This window comes from Amblyraja radiata, chromosome 3, assembly GCF_010909765.2.
Source record: "Amblyraja radiata isolate CabotCenter1 chromosome 3, sAmbRad1.1.pri, whole genome shotgun sequence".
In the NCBI taxonomy this organism is placed as follows: Eukaryota; Metazoa; Chordata; class Chondrichthyes; order Rajiformes; family Rajidae; genus Amblyraja; species Amblyraja radiata.
In genome coordinates this window covers 117,182,392-117,200,391 of record NC_045958.1, presented here as the reverse complement: position 1 = coordinate 117,200,391, position 18,000 = coordinate 117,182,392, and the positions used below count along the sequence as shown (strand labels likewise).

General features: G+C 41.7%; 1 protein-coding gene across 5 annotated transcripts in view; it reads left to right on the top strand.

Moving 5' to 3' along the window:
• fcho2 (FCH and mu domain containing endocytic adaptor 2) overlaps window positions 1–18,000 on the top strand; it is a 159,854-nt gene that overhangs the window by 132,595 nt on the left and 9,259 nt on the right. For all 5 annotated transcript variants that reach the window (XM_033018685.1, XM_033018684.1, XM_033018686.1 and 2 more), the window contains 5 exons: window positions 1,453–1,564; window positions 11,200–11,355; window positions 13,469–13,601; window positions 16,330–16,529; window positions 16,787–16,851. In XM_033018685.1, coding sequence (XP_032874576.1) covers window positions 1,453–1,564; window positions 11,200–11,355; window positions 13,469–13,601; window positions 16,330–16,529; window positions 16,787–16,851 — 666 coding nt within the window. The remainder of the gene's footprint in view (window positions 1–1,452; window positions 1,565–11,199; window positions 11,356–13,468; window positions 13,602–16,329; window positions 16,530–16,786; window positions 16,852–18,000) is intronic.

Genomic DNA, 18,000 nt, shown 5'->3' with positions numbered 1-18,000 from the left:
ATGTTTCTATGATGTTAGGCCACAGAGCGACCGGAGATACGGCCCAGAAAACAATCGCATATCCGGCAGGGTAAGAGATTGAAAAAAAAAATCCCCTCCACCCATGTAAAACAAACCAGAGAACATTTACACAAACTTTTAAAACACATTAAAAATAACAAAAAAAGGCGAAAAGACAGACTGTTGGCGGGGCTGCCAATCGTGCGGTGCCCCTGGTGGACTATCACCCTTTGTGTGAAAAAGTTACCCCTCAGATTATTATTAAATCTTTTCCCCGTCACCTTGAACCTATGTCCTCTGGTCCTCGATTCCCCTACTCTGGGCAATTTTTTTTAAATCCTACCGTAAAGTGTTAGCCAGGAAGATAATTAGCCTCATTTGCCTTTTAATTAAAACAAAGCAGAAAATGCTGGACATCTTACGTTCGGCAGCATCTGTGGAGAGAGAAACAATGATTGGACGGCACAGTGGCACAGCTGTAGAGTTGCCACCTTACAATGCCAGAAACACGGATTTGATCTTGTCTACGGGTGCTGTCTGTACGGAGTTTCTACATTCTCCCTGTGACCGTGTGCGTTTTCTCCGGGTGTTCCAGTTTCTTCCCACATTCCGGAGACGTACAGGTTTGTAGGTTAATTGACCTGTAAAATTGTCCAGAGCGTGTAGGATGATGCGAGTATACGGGCTGGTCGCTGGTTGGCACGTACTCGGTGGGTCGAAGGGCCTGTTTCCACACTGTATCTCTAAAGTCTAATGAGATTGTTTTTTGAAAAACTTAATTTTTTTTTATTAAACATTTTTGATAAGTAATTCTGACATTTTTATTTAATCTTCGCAGTACCTGCAGCATTTTATTTTTTTGGATTGTTTATGATTTCTTTTAACAAGTTTGTATTCCAGATATCAGAGGAATAACTTTAAACAGTTTGTACCAAGTATATTTAGACATTGAGTATTCAGCAATATTCTTGCAGGGTGTAAATACATCAACTTTTATGTCCTAGCAAGATATTGTACACAGAGAAATGAATGTGCATTCAAAATATGCAGATTTTAAAATTTTATTCTATTTTTTAAGTATTAAATGAATAAATCAGTATGTATCAAATTACGTTCATAGATCTGACTCAGAATCATTTAATCAGTAGCAAATTACAGGGGATTGTTTATAGAACAAGTCTTAAGGATTGATGGGTTGCGTTATTAAAATGCTGGAAAATGGTTGCAATATGCATCTTAAATGTGTGCATTACTGGTTAAAAAAAATTCTGTTGCATTCCACTTTGCAGATACTTTCTGCCTTCTAGTGATAATTTTAAAATAAAATTTTTGATCTTTTTAAAAATATTGCTAAGATTTTCACGGATTTAAATAAGGAAGCTTAAAACACAATGATAATTACATTAAATGGATATGTAGTTCTTACTTATTTTCCTTTTTTTAATCTACTAGGTACTTCTCGTGGACCCAGTCCTATAACTCTTGGGTCACAAGATTCCTTACCAGTTGCAACTGCGTTTACTGAATCAGTTAATGCTTACTTCAAGGGAGCAGACCCATCAAAGTATGTGGAACATCTGCTGTACCTAAACTCATTTAGTTAGTCATATATCTCTCGAAAATTGATTATTTAAATAAAAATGATTGTATTTCTGTTAAACTTTTACCTTTAGAAAAAGTGCAAATGTATCTTGAAAACAAGCTTAGGCCAATAAGAATTGGATATTGTAAAATTTAAAATATTGGATTGAGTATGATTTTTTTTTTAAATGGTGCAATTATAATTAAATTGAAGTGTTAATGTTTATGCAATTTAGTCTCTTGTTTACCACATAGTGTATATTGAAATACAAATGATAACTTTTTTTGTTAAAGATTCTTTCAGACTTGTAATTGATGAAATTAGTACACTGTTAAATATTTACTCCCCCGTCACCAATAAGTAAAGAAACGTTTCAGAGTGCATGTGAGCAAGGTCAATGATTCATCTCTTGTGGTTGAGTTGCCTGGCTTTGTTCGGGCAGAATTAGGCAATACACTGTTTTGTTGTTTTGAACCAGGAAGGAAGAAGATAAACAAAGTTCTTTACAGCTTATTTCTGTCAGCTGGTTCCTGCTGGAGCAGGCAAATTAGTACATTGTAAGGTCACAATTGGACTACTATAATCCTTACCAATATGTGAAGTACACCTGTACAAATTCAGTTTGAGAATCATAGGCAGCTGAAGTCAGCATTGTCAAAAGAGATACAAGGATCTACAGATGCTGTAACAAAACACAAGGTGCTGGAGGAACTCAGTTAGGAAGTATCTGTGGAGGGGATGGATAGGTGATGTTTCGGGGTCGGGACAACTTCTTCAGATTGATTGTAGGAGGAGGGTGAAACCTATAGGCCGATTAGGAAAAGGGGAGATGCAGCGAGACCTGGGTGTCATGGTACACCAGTCATTGAAAGTAGGCATGCAGGTGCAGCAGGCAGTGAAGAAAGCGAATGGTATGTTAGCTTTCATAGCAAAAGGATTTGAGTATAGGAGCAGGGAGGTTCTACTGCAGTTGTACAGGGTCTTGGTGAGACCACACCTGGAGTATTGCGTACAGTTTTGGTCTCCAAATCTGAGGAAGGACATTATTGCCATAGAGGGAGTGCAGAGAAGGTTCACCAGACTGATTCCTGGGATGTCAGGACTGTCTTATGAAGAAAGACTGGATAGACTTGGTTTATACTCTCTAGAATTTAGGAGATTGAGAGGGGATCTTATAGAAACTTATAAAATTCTTAAGGGGTTGGACAGGCTAGATGCAGGAAGATTGCTCCCGATGTTGGGGAAGTCCAGGACAAGGGGTCACAGCTTAAGGATAAGGGGGAAATCCTTTAAAACCGAGATGAGAAGAACTTTTTTCACACAGAGAGAGGTGAATCTCTGGAACTCTCTGCCACAGAGGGTAGTCGAGGCCAGTTCATTGGCTATATTTAAGAGGGAGTTAGATGTGGCCCTTGTGGCTAAGGGGATCAGAGGGTATGGAGAGAAGGCAGGTACGGGATACTGAGTTGGATGATCAGCCATGATCATATTGAATGGCGGTGCAGGCTCGAAGGGCCGAATGGCCTACTCCTGCACCTAATTTCTATGTTTCTATAAGAAAGGTGTGGGTGGGTCAAATCCTGGCAAGTGATGAAGGGGAGGGGTGATTGGCAGATGGGTGGAGTGAATGACATAGGCGAGAGATGAAAGAGAGAAAAAGATGTCAGATAAGGAAAGAAAACGAGTTAGATGTGAAGCCAGAGGGAGAAATATAGTTGGATGGGGATATGGGTGGGGGGGTAAAGAGGGGCAAGATAGTGAGAGAAGTGGGTGCACAGCAGGGGGAGAGGCGTAGGAAAGACAAAGAGGGTGAGGAGGTATTACTTAAAATTAGAGAATTCAATGTTCAAACTGTTGGGTTGTGAGCTTCCTAAATGGAATATGAGCTGGTGTTCCTCCAGTTTATGTGTGGCCTAACTCTGGCAGCGGCAGCCCAGAATAGAAAGGACAGTATGGGAATGAGAAAGGGACTTCTTGTGTATGGCGTGCATAGCCTTAAGTTGTATGTTAGGAGTAGACATCCAGGTCAGGACAGCATCAGTTACTGGGTGGATGGCTTTGATGCCTCCAGGGAAAAAGCCTCAGTGGGCAGTCATTCACGCTGTGTGGGACGGTCTGGTCTGGATGTCCGCAGTCGCAAGCAGGGCTGTCTGTCATCCCCCACATGCAGGTGATGGGCTGTTCTTGCATGGAGGGTGCGGATTCTGTTCAGGGTTAGCCATTGCTTGTGATGGAGGTCAAATCCTGGTGGTTTCACTGTGGGGTCTGTGATGGCCTCTCCGTTGTTGGTGTTGGCATCTTTCCAGGCTATGTGCCACTTAGTCTTAGAGTCAAAGTCTTCCAGGGATTTCACTGAAGACCAGAAGGGTTTGCGAGACTTCAGGCGAATGTTGGGCAGATTGTTCAAATCAGCATGGATGGGAAGGTCTGAGTTAGCCTCGATGGGGCACCAATCTTTCAACATCCTCTCCCTTCTGCGTATGCTGAGAGGGGCGATATGAGAGAGGACTGGGAGCCACTGCAAAGGTGTTGACTTAAGCGTCCCTGTGATGACCCGCATTGCAGAGTTAAGGACAGTGTCAACTCGTTTGGTGTGGCAGCTATTAGCCTAAGTAGTTCAGCAAAACTCGGCTGTTGAGTAGACTAGGGCTAAGCTTGCGGTACGGAGGATGTGTGCATTGGATCCCCAGCTGTTGACTGCAAGTTTCCTGATGATGTTGACTCTGGCTTTCAGTTTATCAGCCACATTCTTCAGGTGTTCACGATAGGTGAGGGTATGATCCAGGTTGACTCCGAGGTACTTGGGGAATTCTTCATCCTTCACCGGTTTACCACAAAAGGATACTCGGTGCTTTGCATTGGCGAGCCGATTGCTGAGATGAAAGGCAGTGACAGTTGTCTTAGATAGGGTGGGGTGAAGTCGCCAGAAGGTGAAGTACTCCTCCATCCCCTTCAAGTCTTGGGTGAGCACTCTGCTGTAATCCTCAAGGGCAGCTCCCTGGTAGGCAAGGGCAAGGTCATCTGCATACGCAAACTTCCTGGACGAGGTAGTTGGCATGTCACTCACATAAATGTTGAAGAGTAGGGGAGCTAGGACAGAGCCCTGGGGGAGACCATCATTCAAGGTCCTGACAGAGCTGGTGTGGTTCCCAAGCGAGACACTAAATCTACGGTTGCTGAGGATGGATGCGAGGGCACACATGGTGGTTTGGTACTTCAAGATTCCGGAAGCTTTCAGCAACAGACCATGTCTCCACACGGTGTCATAAACTGATGACAGATCAATGAGAGCAACACCAGTTTTCAGGGCACGTTGGAAGCCAGCCTCCATATTGGTAGTGAGGCCAAGGACTTGATCTGCGCAAGGAGCAAATGAGTAGCGAGCGGGACATCCAGCAGTCCTTGGCGGGCCGAACGCAGGTGTTCGGAGATACAGTTGCCCAGTCTACTCTTCTCTACATATCTGAAATGTCATCTAGCCATTACCTCCATAGATGCTACCTGACCAGCTGAGTTACACCAGCACACTGTTTTTATCAGATGGAAGGGGAAGAAAATTGGGGACAAACCTCTTTGTGCAAAGTGAAATAAATAATTATTTTAAAGATATGCAAATGTTGGAAATCTGTTATAAAATTAGAAAATATCAAAATACTCATAGTCAGGCTGTGAAATGACCAATGACGTTAATAATTCAGGTTAGAGAATTGGGAAAGAGAGCACAGGTTAATTTTAAGTTGCAGAGAAGGAATAGATAGAATAAAGAAAATACCTCTGATAGGGATACTGTACAAGGTGCAAAATACAGTTGAATAAAAGTTCTGTTGTCATATTACCTGTTTTCTCACTCCAATAGAACCACTTGATCTGTTAGGCATTTCCTACAGCTCTCCATTTTGAGGTTTTTACATTCTTTGTTTATGCTCTCTCATTCACCAAATGCCGCAATTAACCTATCAACAGAATGACTCGATCTATCCCCTATCCCCACAGCAACCCTGGCCTTATCTTTCAGAGAACTTGCCTTTATCTTATTCTTTGCTGCCCACTTTTTCTGCAATTTAAAATTAACTTGTTTTCTCTCTTTCTGATGAACGTTCTTCAACTTGAAATGTTAACACTGTTACTCCTTCCACCGATTCTGCCGGACTTATTTATGTTTGCAGCATTTTCTATTTTCATTATAGGAGAAAATAACTAAACATTTGCCAGTTTTGTGTTGCTGATATGAACATTTTGTTCAAAGCAAGTCCCGCAATAATTTTTTTTAATTCATAGCTCTATCTTTGTAGTCCACTAAATCTGGTGGAAATATTTTGATCCTATTTTGATGCATATTTCCTTAAGTAGATCTGATGCACCAATGTCTCAGCATCAGTCATTATAATACAGGTTTAAGATGTAAGGTGAGGCAAGCCATCCAAAGATTTAGAGAAAGGATAAGACTTTTGAAGCTGAGATAAGAGGAACAAAGTGAACTGACATGCATTAGTGAGGGGAGATGATATGTAAATAGGAGTAAGTAGATTATATGAACTTTAAATAATCTAAGCTTTATAATAATAATAATAATGGATGGGATTTATATAGCGCCTTTCTAATACTCAAGGCGCTTTACATCGCATTATTCATTCACTCCTCAATCACACTCGGTGGTGGTAAGCTACTTCTGTAGCCACAGCTGCCCTGGGGCAGACTGACGGAAGCGTGGCTGCCAATCTGCGTCTACGGCCCCTCCGACCACCACCAATCACTCACACACATTCACACACATTCACACACAGGCAAAGGTGGGTGAAGTGTCTTGCCCAAGGACACAACGACAGTATGCACTCCAAGCGAGATTCGAACCGGCTACCTAGAGGGTGCCTAAGAAGGTGTTGGAGTATCAAAAGGTATTGAAGCAGGTGACCTTCAGGTAATGGTGAAGGAAGGTGACATAATGGTAGTGGAATTACATGGTTCTTAGAATGGGCCTGGAACCACAGTTCAGGGCTGAGTAGATGTGAATGGGCTATCTCAGTTTGAGATGTTGCAGGAAAGGGATGGAGCAGAAGACAGGGCATGAAATTCTTAATGAAAACTAACGAAGATGGCTCACAAAAATATTTTATGTTGCACCTTTCACAGTCACGGGATGTTAGAGAAGTGTTTTATAGAAAAATCAATATTTTTTGGAATGAGACAATGTTCTTATTTAAGAAATGATGCAGCCAATTTGTGTTCATTCAGCTCACATTAAAGGCAAGGAAGGGTAAATATTAACCAAAGCACGAAGGGCTAACGCCTCGGTTCGTCTTTGAAATACTGTTTTTGAGATCTTTTCTGCCCATCTGCAGGATTAGATAAAACTACAATTTAATATCTAATTGGGAAGATAGTGTTGATGATACAGGAACACTATCTCAATTGAGTATGGCAGCATCGGCTAAATATGTTTGGGCTCAAGACAGTGATAGAGACTATGATCAGCAGTGGCTCATTTGTTGGCACATTAAATATTAGGTCATTGTAATGTTTTGCTTAAGGAAATTGCACACAAGTGGTCTGGCAGAGAGTGGAGGCAGAGTAATAACCAGTTTGCAATGGTATACATGTGTACATTGACTTCAATATTCACATGAAGTTACCATAGAGCAATATGATGATAAAAAGGTGAGAATAGTATTTGAAGATTAGGAATCAGAAAATGTATCATACAGAAGAAGACCTTTACATATCTGTGGTTGGTCAAGGCTAATCAGCTTTACTAATCAAGAAAAAATTACTCGGCCTAACCCATTTTTCAACACTTGCTCCCTGGCCTCACATAATTTTTCATGTATACGTCCCAGTGAATTTACAACCAAAAGGTGTAGAAAACCTTTCATAATTTCCTGTCTAATCTCCTTAAATTATTTCTCTAATTTAGTTCAATCTCTTCTCACTAGCTTCTGGCCCTGCTACTAAGAGAAATAATCCCCTCACAATTTTATTCATCTTAATTAGACCTCTCATCCTTCATTGCTCCAAAAAAAGCAACTCTAACCCCGTATTCAATATTTCCCCATAGCTGCCCTTTTACAGTCAGGCAACAACATAGTAAACCTCCTCTGCACTTCCCACTGTAATTACATCTTTCCTGTAAAATGGTAACCAGAACTCGATGCAATAGAGTGGTCCAACAACTGGCGCAGCTGGTAGCATTGTTGCCTCACAGTGCCAGAGACCCAGGTTCGATTCTTACATTAGGTGATGTCTGTGTGGAGTCTGCAAGTTCTCCCTGTGGTTGCATGGGTTTCCGCTGGGTGCTCCAGTTTCCTCCCACATCACAAAGACATGTGCGTTTGTAGGTTAATTAGAGTTAATTGCCATAGAGGGAGTACAGAGAAGGTTCACCAGACTGATTCGTGGGATGTCAGGACTTTCATATGAAGAAAGACTGGATAGACTCGGCTCGCATTTAGAAGATTGAGGGGGGATCTTATAGAAACTTACAAAATTCTTAAGGGGTTGGACAGGCGAGATGCAGGAAGATTGTTCCCGATGTTGGGGAAGTCCAGAACAAGGGGTCACAGTTTAAGGATAAGGGGGAAATCTTTTAGGACCGAGATGAGAAAACATTTTTCACACAGAGAGTGGTGAATCTGTGGAATTCTCTGCCACAGAAAGTAGTTAATGGTGGAGTAGCAAGATGGATTCAACAGTGGCTGAATGGGAGATGCCAGAGAGTAATGGTGGATGGTTGTTTGTCAGGTTGGAGGCCAGTGACGAGTGGGGTGCCACAGGGATCTGTGTTGGGTCCACTGTTGTTTGTCATGTACATCAATGATCTGGACGATGGCGTGGTAAATTGGATTAGTAAGTATGCAGATGATACTAAGATAGGTGGGGTTGCGGGTAATGAAGTAGAGTTTCAAAGTCTACAGAGAGATTTATGCCAGTTGGAAGAGTGGGCTGAAAGATGGCAGATGGAGTTTAATGCTGATAAGTGTGAGGTGCTACATCTTGGCAGGACAAATCAAAATAGGACGTACATGGTAAATGGTAGGGAATTGAAGAATGTAGGTGAACAGAGGGATCTGGGAATAACTGTGCACAGTTCCCTGAAAGTGGAATCTCATGTAGATAGGGTGGTAAAGAAAGCTTTTGGTGTGCTGGCCTTTATAAATCAGAGCATTGAGTATAGAAGTTGGGATGTAATGTTAAAATTGTACAAGGCATTGGTGAGGCCAATTCTGGAGTATGGTGTACAATTTTGGTCGCCTAATTATAGGAAGGATGTCAACAAAATAGAGAGAGTACAGAGGAGATTTACTAGAATGTTGCCTGGGTTTCAGCAACTAAGTTACAGAGAAAGGTTGAACAAGTTAGGGCTTTATTCTTTGGAGCGCAGAAGGTTAAGGGGGGACTTGATAGAGGTTTTTAAAATGATGAGAGGGATAGACAGAGTTGACGTGGAAAAGCTTTTCCCACTGAGAGTAGGGAAGATTCAAACAAGGGGACATGACTTGAGAATTAAGGGACTGAAGTTTAGGGGTAACATGAGGGGGAACTTCTTTACTCAGAGAGTGGTAGCTGTGTGGAATGAGCTTCCAGTGAAGGTGGTGGAGGCAGGTTCGTTTTTATCATTTAAAAATAAATTGGATAGTTATATGGATGGGAAAGGAATGGAGGGTTATGGTCTGAGTGCAGGTATATGGGACTAGGGGAGATTATGTGTTCGGCACGGACTAGAAGGGTCGAGATGGCCTGTTTCCGTGCTGTAATTGTTATATGGTTATATGGTAGTTGAGGCCAGTTCATTGGCTATATTTAAGAGGGAGTTAGATGTGGCCCTTGTGGCTAAAGGGAGCAGGGGGTATGGAGAGATGGCAGGTACGGGATACTGAGTTGGATGATCAGCCATGATCATATTGAATGGCGGTGCAGGCTCGAAGGGCCGAATGGCCTACTCCTGCACCTATTTTCTATGTTTCTATGTTAATTGGCAGCTAGAGATTGCCCCAAGTGTGCAGAGAATGGATGTGACCGTGCGATAAAGTAGAACCAGTGTGAATAGGCGATCGATGGGCGGCATGGACGTTGTTGGCTGAAGGGCCTGTTTTCATGGTGGATCTCAAACAAGGGTAAACACATTGAGTGAATGACGGATCTGAGGTATTGGAGGAGGAGAGGACGGTTGTTGCTGTCAAAAGCACACGAGAGGTTGAAGAGCACAAGAACCCCAATTATTTTTAGTGATGTTACATGATCTGTTTACCTCTTGGCTAACTTGTCTGCACAGTTAATTTGGTCCTTCTCTATCTTTTTGAACTTTGTGTCTCGCCAATCCTGCACTCTTATCTTTGTCTCTTTGTTCTTTCTATTCTTAAACTGAGCCTACCTATTTTGTGATCAGCATTCTTGAATTGTTATCATTCTTGCACGTCTATTTATTCCTTTATTTCTGAGTGCTTTGCGATTAGAAACTATTAACATTGTTTGGTTTAAATATTCTTGGGTTAAGGAAGCCAAAGATTGACTGGCATTCATGTGTATAAACTTGTGAATGTGGCAGGATGTAGTGGGAGAACAGTTAAAGTATACGAGATTCATAAATAAAGGCATGGTGTACAGTAGTTGCCATCCGCCCATCTGCGAGAGATGATGGTGTGACTTTGACTTTGTCCTGCTTGGAGAAGGGAATGTTTCGTCTCTGGTTGGATTTCCTGCTGTGTCTGACTCGGCCTATCCTTCACAAGCATACCCTCCCATAGCTTCCACAGGTGAAGTTGTCTCTGGCCATTGGATTGGGGAGTGTGCTGCTGTTGCTGTTGACGCCTAGCCACCAGGGCTTTGTTGTGGTGCATCATACCCACCTTGAGGTCCTTTCACCACCTCCCCCGGTCCTCAGCAGCTGCTTCCCAGTTGTCAGTGTGTACAAAAGCTAGGAATTAAAGTTGGTTCTGTAATCGGGTCACAAGTGGAATATTGTGTTCAATTGTGGTCAGGAAGGGTGCAAAGATCCCAGACAGCGAGCAAAAAAGATTTGCTAGAATGGATCAAGAAACTAGGATTGTTCTCCATGGAGTCGAGGAGGTTGAGAGGCAACTTAATGAAGGACGAGAAGATCATGAGTTAGACACAAGGAGCTGCAGATACTGGTTTACGAAACAGAAACAAAAAGTGCTGGAATAACTCAGCGGATCAGGCAGCTTCTCTGGAGGACGTTTCCCGAGAATGTTTTGGTGGGATCAGAGTCTGAAGATGGGTCCAGACCCGAAACGTCACCTATCCATGTCCTCCAAAGATGCTACTTGACATGCTGAGTTACTCCAGCACTTTGTGCTTTTGTTTTAAATCATGAGTTATTTAGATAGAGGGAAGCTATTCCAGCAGTGATTGACTGAAGGACTATTGACCACAAATATAACATATTGGATGGGAGATATGAAGGTAATGCGAGGATTTTATTTACTGAGTGAATAGTTATGATATGGATCTCACTGTCTTCGGTGCGGTATCACTATGTATTATGCCAGTTAAAAGCCTAAATTATTAGAAATTAAATGATTGGTTTCTGTTTAAAATAAATTATGTTTAATATTCTTTGATAACTGTAAAATCAGTTGCTGTTTAATTTTGTGCTTCTGCAGGTGCATAGTTAAAATCACTGGGGATATGACCATGTCCTTTCCAAGTGGCATAATTAAAGTTTTTACCAGCAATCCATCACCCGCTGTGCTAAGCTTCAGGATACGGAACACCAGCAAATTTGAGCAAATTCTTCCAAATGCACAGCTTGTGTATAGGTAATCTCTTCATACTGTGTGCCCTGGAAATGAAAAATAAATTAAAATATGGGAGTTTATTTTCATCTGTTGAGTAAACAGATTATTATATGCAGTTTGTTATGGATAAGAATTAGATCATGTGAAATTAAGTGCCAACCTGGCTCAATTGGGAGATTCTCACCTGCTAAAGTCAGAAGAAGGGTCCCGATCTGAAATGTCACCAATCCTTGTTCTCTAGAGATGCTGCCTGACTCGCTGAGTTACTCCAGCACTTTGTGCCTTGTACTTCTATTGACCTGAAACAACTACTTTTTATTTCAAACTTCCACTATCTGCAGTTTTTATTTGTTTTAATTCCAAATTAAATGTAATTTTAAATATTCTTGTGTATACGATGGTATTCTAAATTATTGGAGGATCTTGCATTGAATTATGAACCAAACTAAATCCTGGAGACTCACTGGGTTTCTTCTCTGCAGCTTTTATTAAAATTGAGTTTGAAATTTCAATGTCACCTATTTATTACTTTGTATTATCATCATTGCTTGTTATACAATAGTCTAATTGTAGAGAACAGACTTCAATTTGAGTTACACTGGTGTGCATAGTCCAATACTTCCAGTTCATCCAATTTTCCCCCAAACTGGCCAAACCCTTCATTCCTGGAAATCTTTTATGCGCACACTCTTGGACCTGGACCTAGTATTCCATTTATAGCATGATCAGTGTTTTATAAAGATTCAACATAACCTATATGCTTTTGTACCCCAAGCCTCTGCTTATAAAGCGCAGATCCAATCAATGTAACTGATCACCTTGTCAAAGATTTATGGTAGATAAAAATGCTGGAGAAACTCAGCGGGTGAGGCAGCATCTATGGAGCGAAGGAATAGGTGACGTTTCGGGTCGAGACCATTCTTCAGACTTATGCAAAGATTTATGCACATTTATACCCAGATACGCTTGTTCCCGCATTATTTTAGAACTGTGCCATTAAACCAATACTGTCTCTCCTCATTTTGCCTGATGAATTTAATCACTTCATACTTCTCTGTCCATTCTGAGGACTTACAGTCTGCTTCTCATTGTTTACCACATCTCCAGGTTTGGTTTTGTCTGCAAATTAATAATTTCATGTCATTTATACGTAAGTAAAAAGGGCAGTATCTCTAAATTCCAGCACAACATCACTGTCTTTATCCAATCTGTAAAATCATTAATTTACTACAATTTGCAGATTTCTGTCCTTTAGCCCATTTTTATTCAAGTTGCCCTTGACTCCTCTATTCCAAGGACTTCACATTTTATGTTGCTTTGCCAAATGCCTTCAGAAGCTCTATAGAGATAACATCTACTACTTCACCTCAACATTCTTCTTTGTTATTTTATCAAGAAATTCAGTCAGGTCCAGTCGGACATGCTTTATCTTTAACACATCATTACTTATTATCCTTTCTTAACTTGTTCTTTTTCAAGTGCCTTGGACTTTTCCAAGATAATTACTTCTAAACTGTTTGCATCATTGAGATTAAATTGATGAGCTTCCAGTTGCCTGGAATGCCATTCCACGCCTTATTGAACAAGTGTGTTGCATTTGTCTTTCTCCAATCATCTGCCTGCCCTCCTGGAGAGGAATGAAAGATTGTGCTTTTGTTCTGATGGAGCTTCTATCTACCAGAAGTAAGCCCTGCTATAATCTCTATCCCAGCATCCCTCAGCAACACAAGATACATCCTCTCTGAATCAAGTTATTTATTCATTTTATGCAAATCAAGCCTTTCTGAAGCTGTTTGTGAGTTTTCACCCCATTATGTATTTTGCCTGTGCTTTTACAAGATTTTGCTATCATCTTCCTTGATAAAGACTGATGCACAGCAGTTTTGACTGTTTTATCTATGCACTCTGCTTCTCCACATACTTTTTTGATTGCAAATCCGATCTCACCCATCTTCTTACTTTTCACATATCTGTAGGTGGTTTTTGGGATCATTTTTATGTTAAACCACCATTCTTTCTCCCCTTTGTCTTATTTGTCTTTTCATCATCTCAGGTATCTTTTCAATATCTACAATTACTCTAGATACCTGTGGTGATCAGACCTATCTAAAGTGCTGTATTTTTCTTCTCTCAGTGATCCATCACAGTGCGACTCCAACACAAAGGACTTTTGGATGAACATGCAAACGCTCACTGCCTACCTCAAGAAACTGGCTGAACAGAATCCATCTTCTTCCTACTATAATGTGGATATCATGAAATATCAGGTACAACAGACTGGAATAACTGCCTGGGGTTTGTCTTCATTTTATTCAGATGAGGTCTACTTAACTGAAGTAGTTTGCTGATCATTCAGCTGTCACCTTCTAGATGCCCGCTTGACAACAGGGTCAATACATTGTCAACAGGGTCATACATTGTATCAGGAGATGGAATCTCCTGCTTTATGGGGGTTAGTGCAATTCACTGATCCTGATCCAGTGAGTTTTTTTTGGCAGAAATGCAAAAATGTATGCCAAGATGTATAATTTCTGAGTGTGACCCTAGACTTTCTCAGGTCACTGGTTCAGTGACTATTTGGAGGTTGAAGGGGATGGGGCAGGAGACATTGTTGATACCGGAAATTTGAAGTAAAATCTCTGGAAATACTTACCAATTGTGGAAAGAAAAATAGAGTCAATGACCTTTTACCAGAACTTGGACAAGCTAGAAATAAAATAAGTTTAAAGGTGAAAAGAAAGATAAAGGGCAAAGCGAGCATAAAAAAACGTTTAAGATTGGGTGAAGAACAGGATAGATTGAATCATGTGTTGGAGGTGCTGGCTGAAAGACAGTGGTAAAGGTTAGTGAATGACAATCACAATCAATCAATCACAACCACAATAATACTTTATTAGCCAAGTATGTTTTGCAACATACGAGGAATTTCATTTGCCAAGTCAGTCATACAAATAAAAAGCAACAGAACACACAAAACACATTTTAACATAAACATCCACCACAGTGACTCCTCCACATACCTCACTGTGATGGAAAGCGAAGTGTTCAATCTCTTCCCTTTGCTCTTCTGCGGTCGGGGGCCTCGAGACGGGACGATCTTGACACCCGTAGCCGGCGGTGTTTTGGGCCCTCTGCGACGGGGCGATCCAGCTCCCCCGTGCCGGGCGATCGAACCCCGCTTCGGGGCTGGACAAGCCCATCCCGACTGTGAAGCTACGGTAAGTCTGCAGGCCACGCGGTTGGAGCGATCCCAGGCTCCGATGTTAAGTCCGTGCCCCACGGTGGGGCCCAAGGTCAGTCCGAGGAAGCCTCCAGCTCCATCGATGATAGGCCACAGAGTGACCGGAGACACGACCCGGAAAACATTGCGTCTCCGGCAAAATAAGAAACTGAAAAAAAAGTTTCCTCCGACCTCCCCCCACATAAAACAAACCGGAGAACATTTACACGGACTTATAAAACCCACTAAAAATAAATAATAATATTTTTTTTTAAACAAAAAAACAAAGACTGTTGGCGGGGGCTGCCAATCGTTCTGCGCCCCTGGTGATCATTCAAGGAGAATGCCTGGAGAGTACAAGGAGGAGGACATTCTCAATTGTCCTGCAATTAACTCACAAGTATCCGTAAAGATGAACTTTTAGTTTAGCTTAGAGATATAGCGCAGAAACAGGCCCTTCAGCCCACCGAGTCCATGCCGACCAGCGATCCCCGTATACTATCCTCCACACACTAGGGACTATTTATAATTATACTAAACCAATTAGCCTACAAAGCTGTACGTCTTTGGATAAACCAGAGCACCCAGAGAAAACCCTCGTAGGTCGCGGGGAGAACGTACAAACTCCGTACAGAGAGCATAGTCAGAATCGAACCCGTGTCTCTGGCGCTGTAAGGTAGCAACTCTACCAGTACGCCACCGTGCTATGCAAAAATCTACTAGTTGTGGTCTGCGAGGGCCGTCAAGGTATCAGGGCCTTGTGCAACATAATTGGGTTAAATGAGCAACCCGGAACTACCCCCACCCATGAATCTTCCCTGAGAAAATATTCGTCAGACAGCCGGGCTGCAATTTCAATTTTTTTAAATGCTCTCAGTGTCCCTGAAAGTACTGAGTTGTCAAATAAAACAGATCCTCGTTTGTTAATGCCGTTCATGCCAGCCTGCGCCCAGCTTATTCATGTGTGCCATTTTCTTACTTTACACAGTGGTGCAGCGGTAGAATTGCTGCCAGAGACCCAGGTTCGATCCTGACTACGGGTGCTATCTGCACAGAGTTTGTAGGTTCTCCCTGTGACCATGTGGGTTTTTCCTGGTTTCCTCCCACACTCCAAAGACGTACAGGTTTGTAGGTTAATTGGCGTCGGTAAAGATTGTAAATTGTCCCTAGTGTACAGGATAGTGCTAGTGTACGGGGATCGCTGGCCAGCTTGAACTCAGTGGGCCAAAAGGCCTGTTTCTGTGCTGTATCTAAACTAAACAGCATCCCAACATAATGAGTTAAAATATCTTTCCCTTCACCATTGCTGGTGAAATCCCTTGCACACATGACCTCCCCCATCCCCAACATCAGACATGAGTGGTGGATTGTGTCAGTGGCGCTAGTTTCTAGAGAACAGTCAATAATTTTATACAATTGAAATCCTCTTATTTGGATGGAGCTTATGTCCAAAATAAGTTTTGCCACTTGAACCTGTGAAAATATGAGATCTTTAGTCGGGATTCAGAGACAATTTACAGTAGCCAATTAATCTACCAGCTTGTCTTTGGGGTATTACCCCAAAGTGCCAATCTTGAAGCTGCAGTCGAATTTTTTGATGTATCGGTTACCTGAAAAATGCTTTTCACTCAGTCTGTATGTAAGATTGCTGCTCTTTTTGGATGTTAATTGGATAATTAGTTCTCACCTCATAACTTCTACAAACAAGTTGGTGTAAGTGTTAAATATTTATTCCACCAGGACTTTCAATGCTCTCTCTTCCATCTCTAACACAGGTGTCCTCAAATGGTATTCAGTCAACACCACTAAACTTAGCTACCTACTGGAAGTGCAGTCTTACCACTACAGATATTCGAGTAGACTACAAGTATAACCCTGAGGCAATGGTAGCTCCCTCTGTACTATCAAATGTCCAGATTTTGATGCCAGTTGATGGTGGAGTCACCTGCATGCAGTCACTGCCTACTGCCACCTGGTAATTAAGAAGTTCAAATATTTTATCTTCGGGTTAAGAAAATTGTGCTATCAGAAAGAGAATATTTTAATGCTTTTTACCGTAATAAAATATTGTATTAGAATTGAAATGGGTCTGCGAATAGTTGGACCAGAAACACTGCAATGGGGGGGGGGGGGGGGGTTGTAATTTTCTGTATAATATACTATATAATAAAGTTGGAATAGGTGTACAAATATTACAATATTATTGTGCTTTCCTTGTGAACTCTGATTCAGGAATCCAGAACAGAAGAAGGCCTTATGGAAACTGCCTGAAATTTCAGAGAAGTCAGAGAATGGAGGTAGGTAACATGTTACGTACTTCCATCGAGCAGCAAGAAAGACTTTGTTTATTTCTAATAGTGGCCCTGAGCAAATTTTAAATTGCTGCAATGAAGGAAAATGGAAAAGAGTTATATTCGAATCAAAGTAATTTGGGATTAGCCTCCAGTCCCTGCCACATTGTTAATAGTACTAACACTGCCATCTTGAATATGAATTCAAGTGAGAGATTTGTGTAATTTTATTGACCTAAAGTAGAACATTCATTTCCATTTCCTTTAAATATCAAATTCACTTCATTCCATTTCTTAATAACATGGTCCTCTACAGACACTTTGTTGTCACAGAAACTCTCTACAGCTGCTCACTATGGTTCAGTTGTACTTTTACTTTTTTTGTCATGTGGTAGGAGCAGAATTAGGTAATTCGGCCCATCAAGTTTACTCCGCCATTCAATCATGGCTGATCTATCTCTCCCTCCTGTGTTACAAGATTGAATTTTAGTGGATAAGGAATTGCTGAACACAGTCAGAATGCTACAGTGTGCATGGTGGCTAACAGGAACTTCGGTTGCATGGTACCGTGTTAGTGTTGATGCATATCTGAAGCATAGAGAGTGCATATAGATGTTACCAAAACCGAAATAGATTCACAGATGCAACACCGCACTGAAATTCGATTAACTGGGGCTATCCTGTTTAGCACAGACATGAGAATCAATCGGATAGATTTACAGAATACTGCAGGACGAGATTAGTCTGCCCAAGGGTCAGTGCCGTTCCATACAAGAGAAATCAACCAAGTCCCGCTCCAATGCCCCTGCCCCCCTTGTCTGAGAGATTCTTTTATCTCCTATTCTCATCCAGTTCCATCTTGATTGTTGTAATTTAATCTGCCTTCACTACTACCCTTGCAGGTATTTTTCAGAGGCTAGTCACTCACTGTTTAAAATTTTTTTTTTTAATCCCCCGTCACGTTTGGTTCTTTTGCCAATCACCTCCATTGCACAGTGCCAACAAACAGAATGCTGGAGAAACTCAGCGGGTGAGGCAGCATCTATGGAGCGAAGGAAATAGGCAACGTTTCGAGTCGAAACCCTTCTTCAGACTGATGTGAGGGGTGGGGTGGGGGGGGGGGGGGGAAGGGAAGAGGTGGAGCCAGTCGGCTGA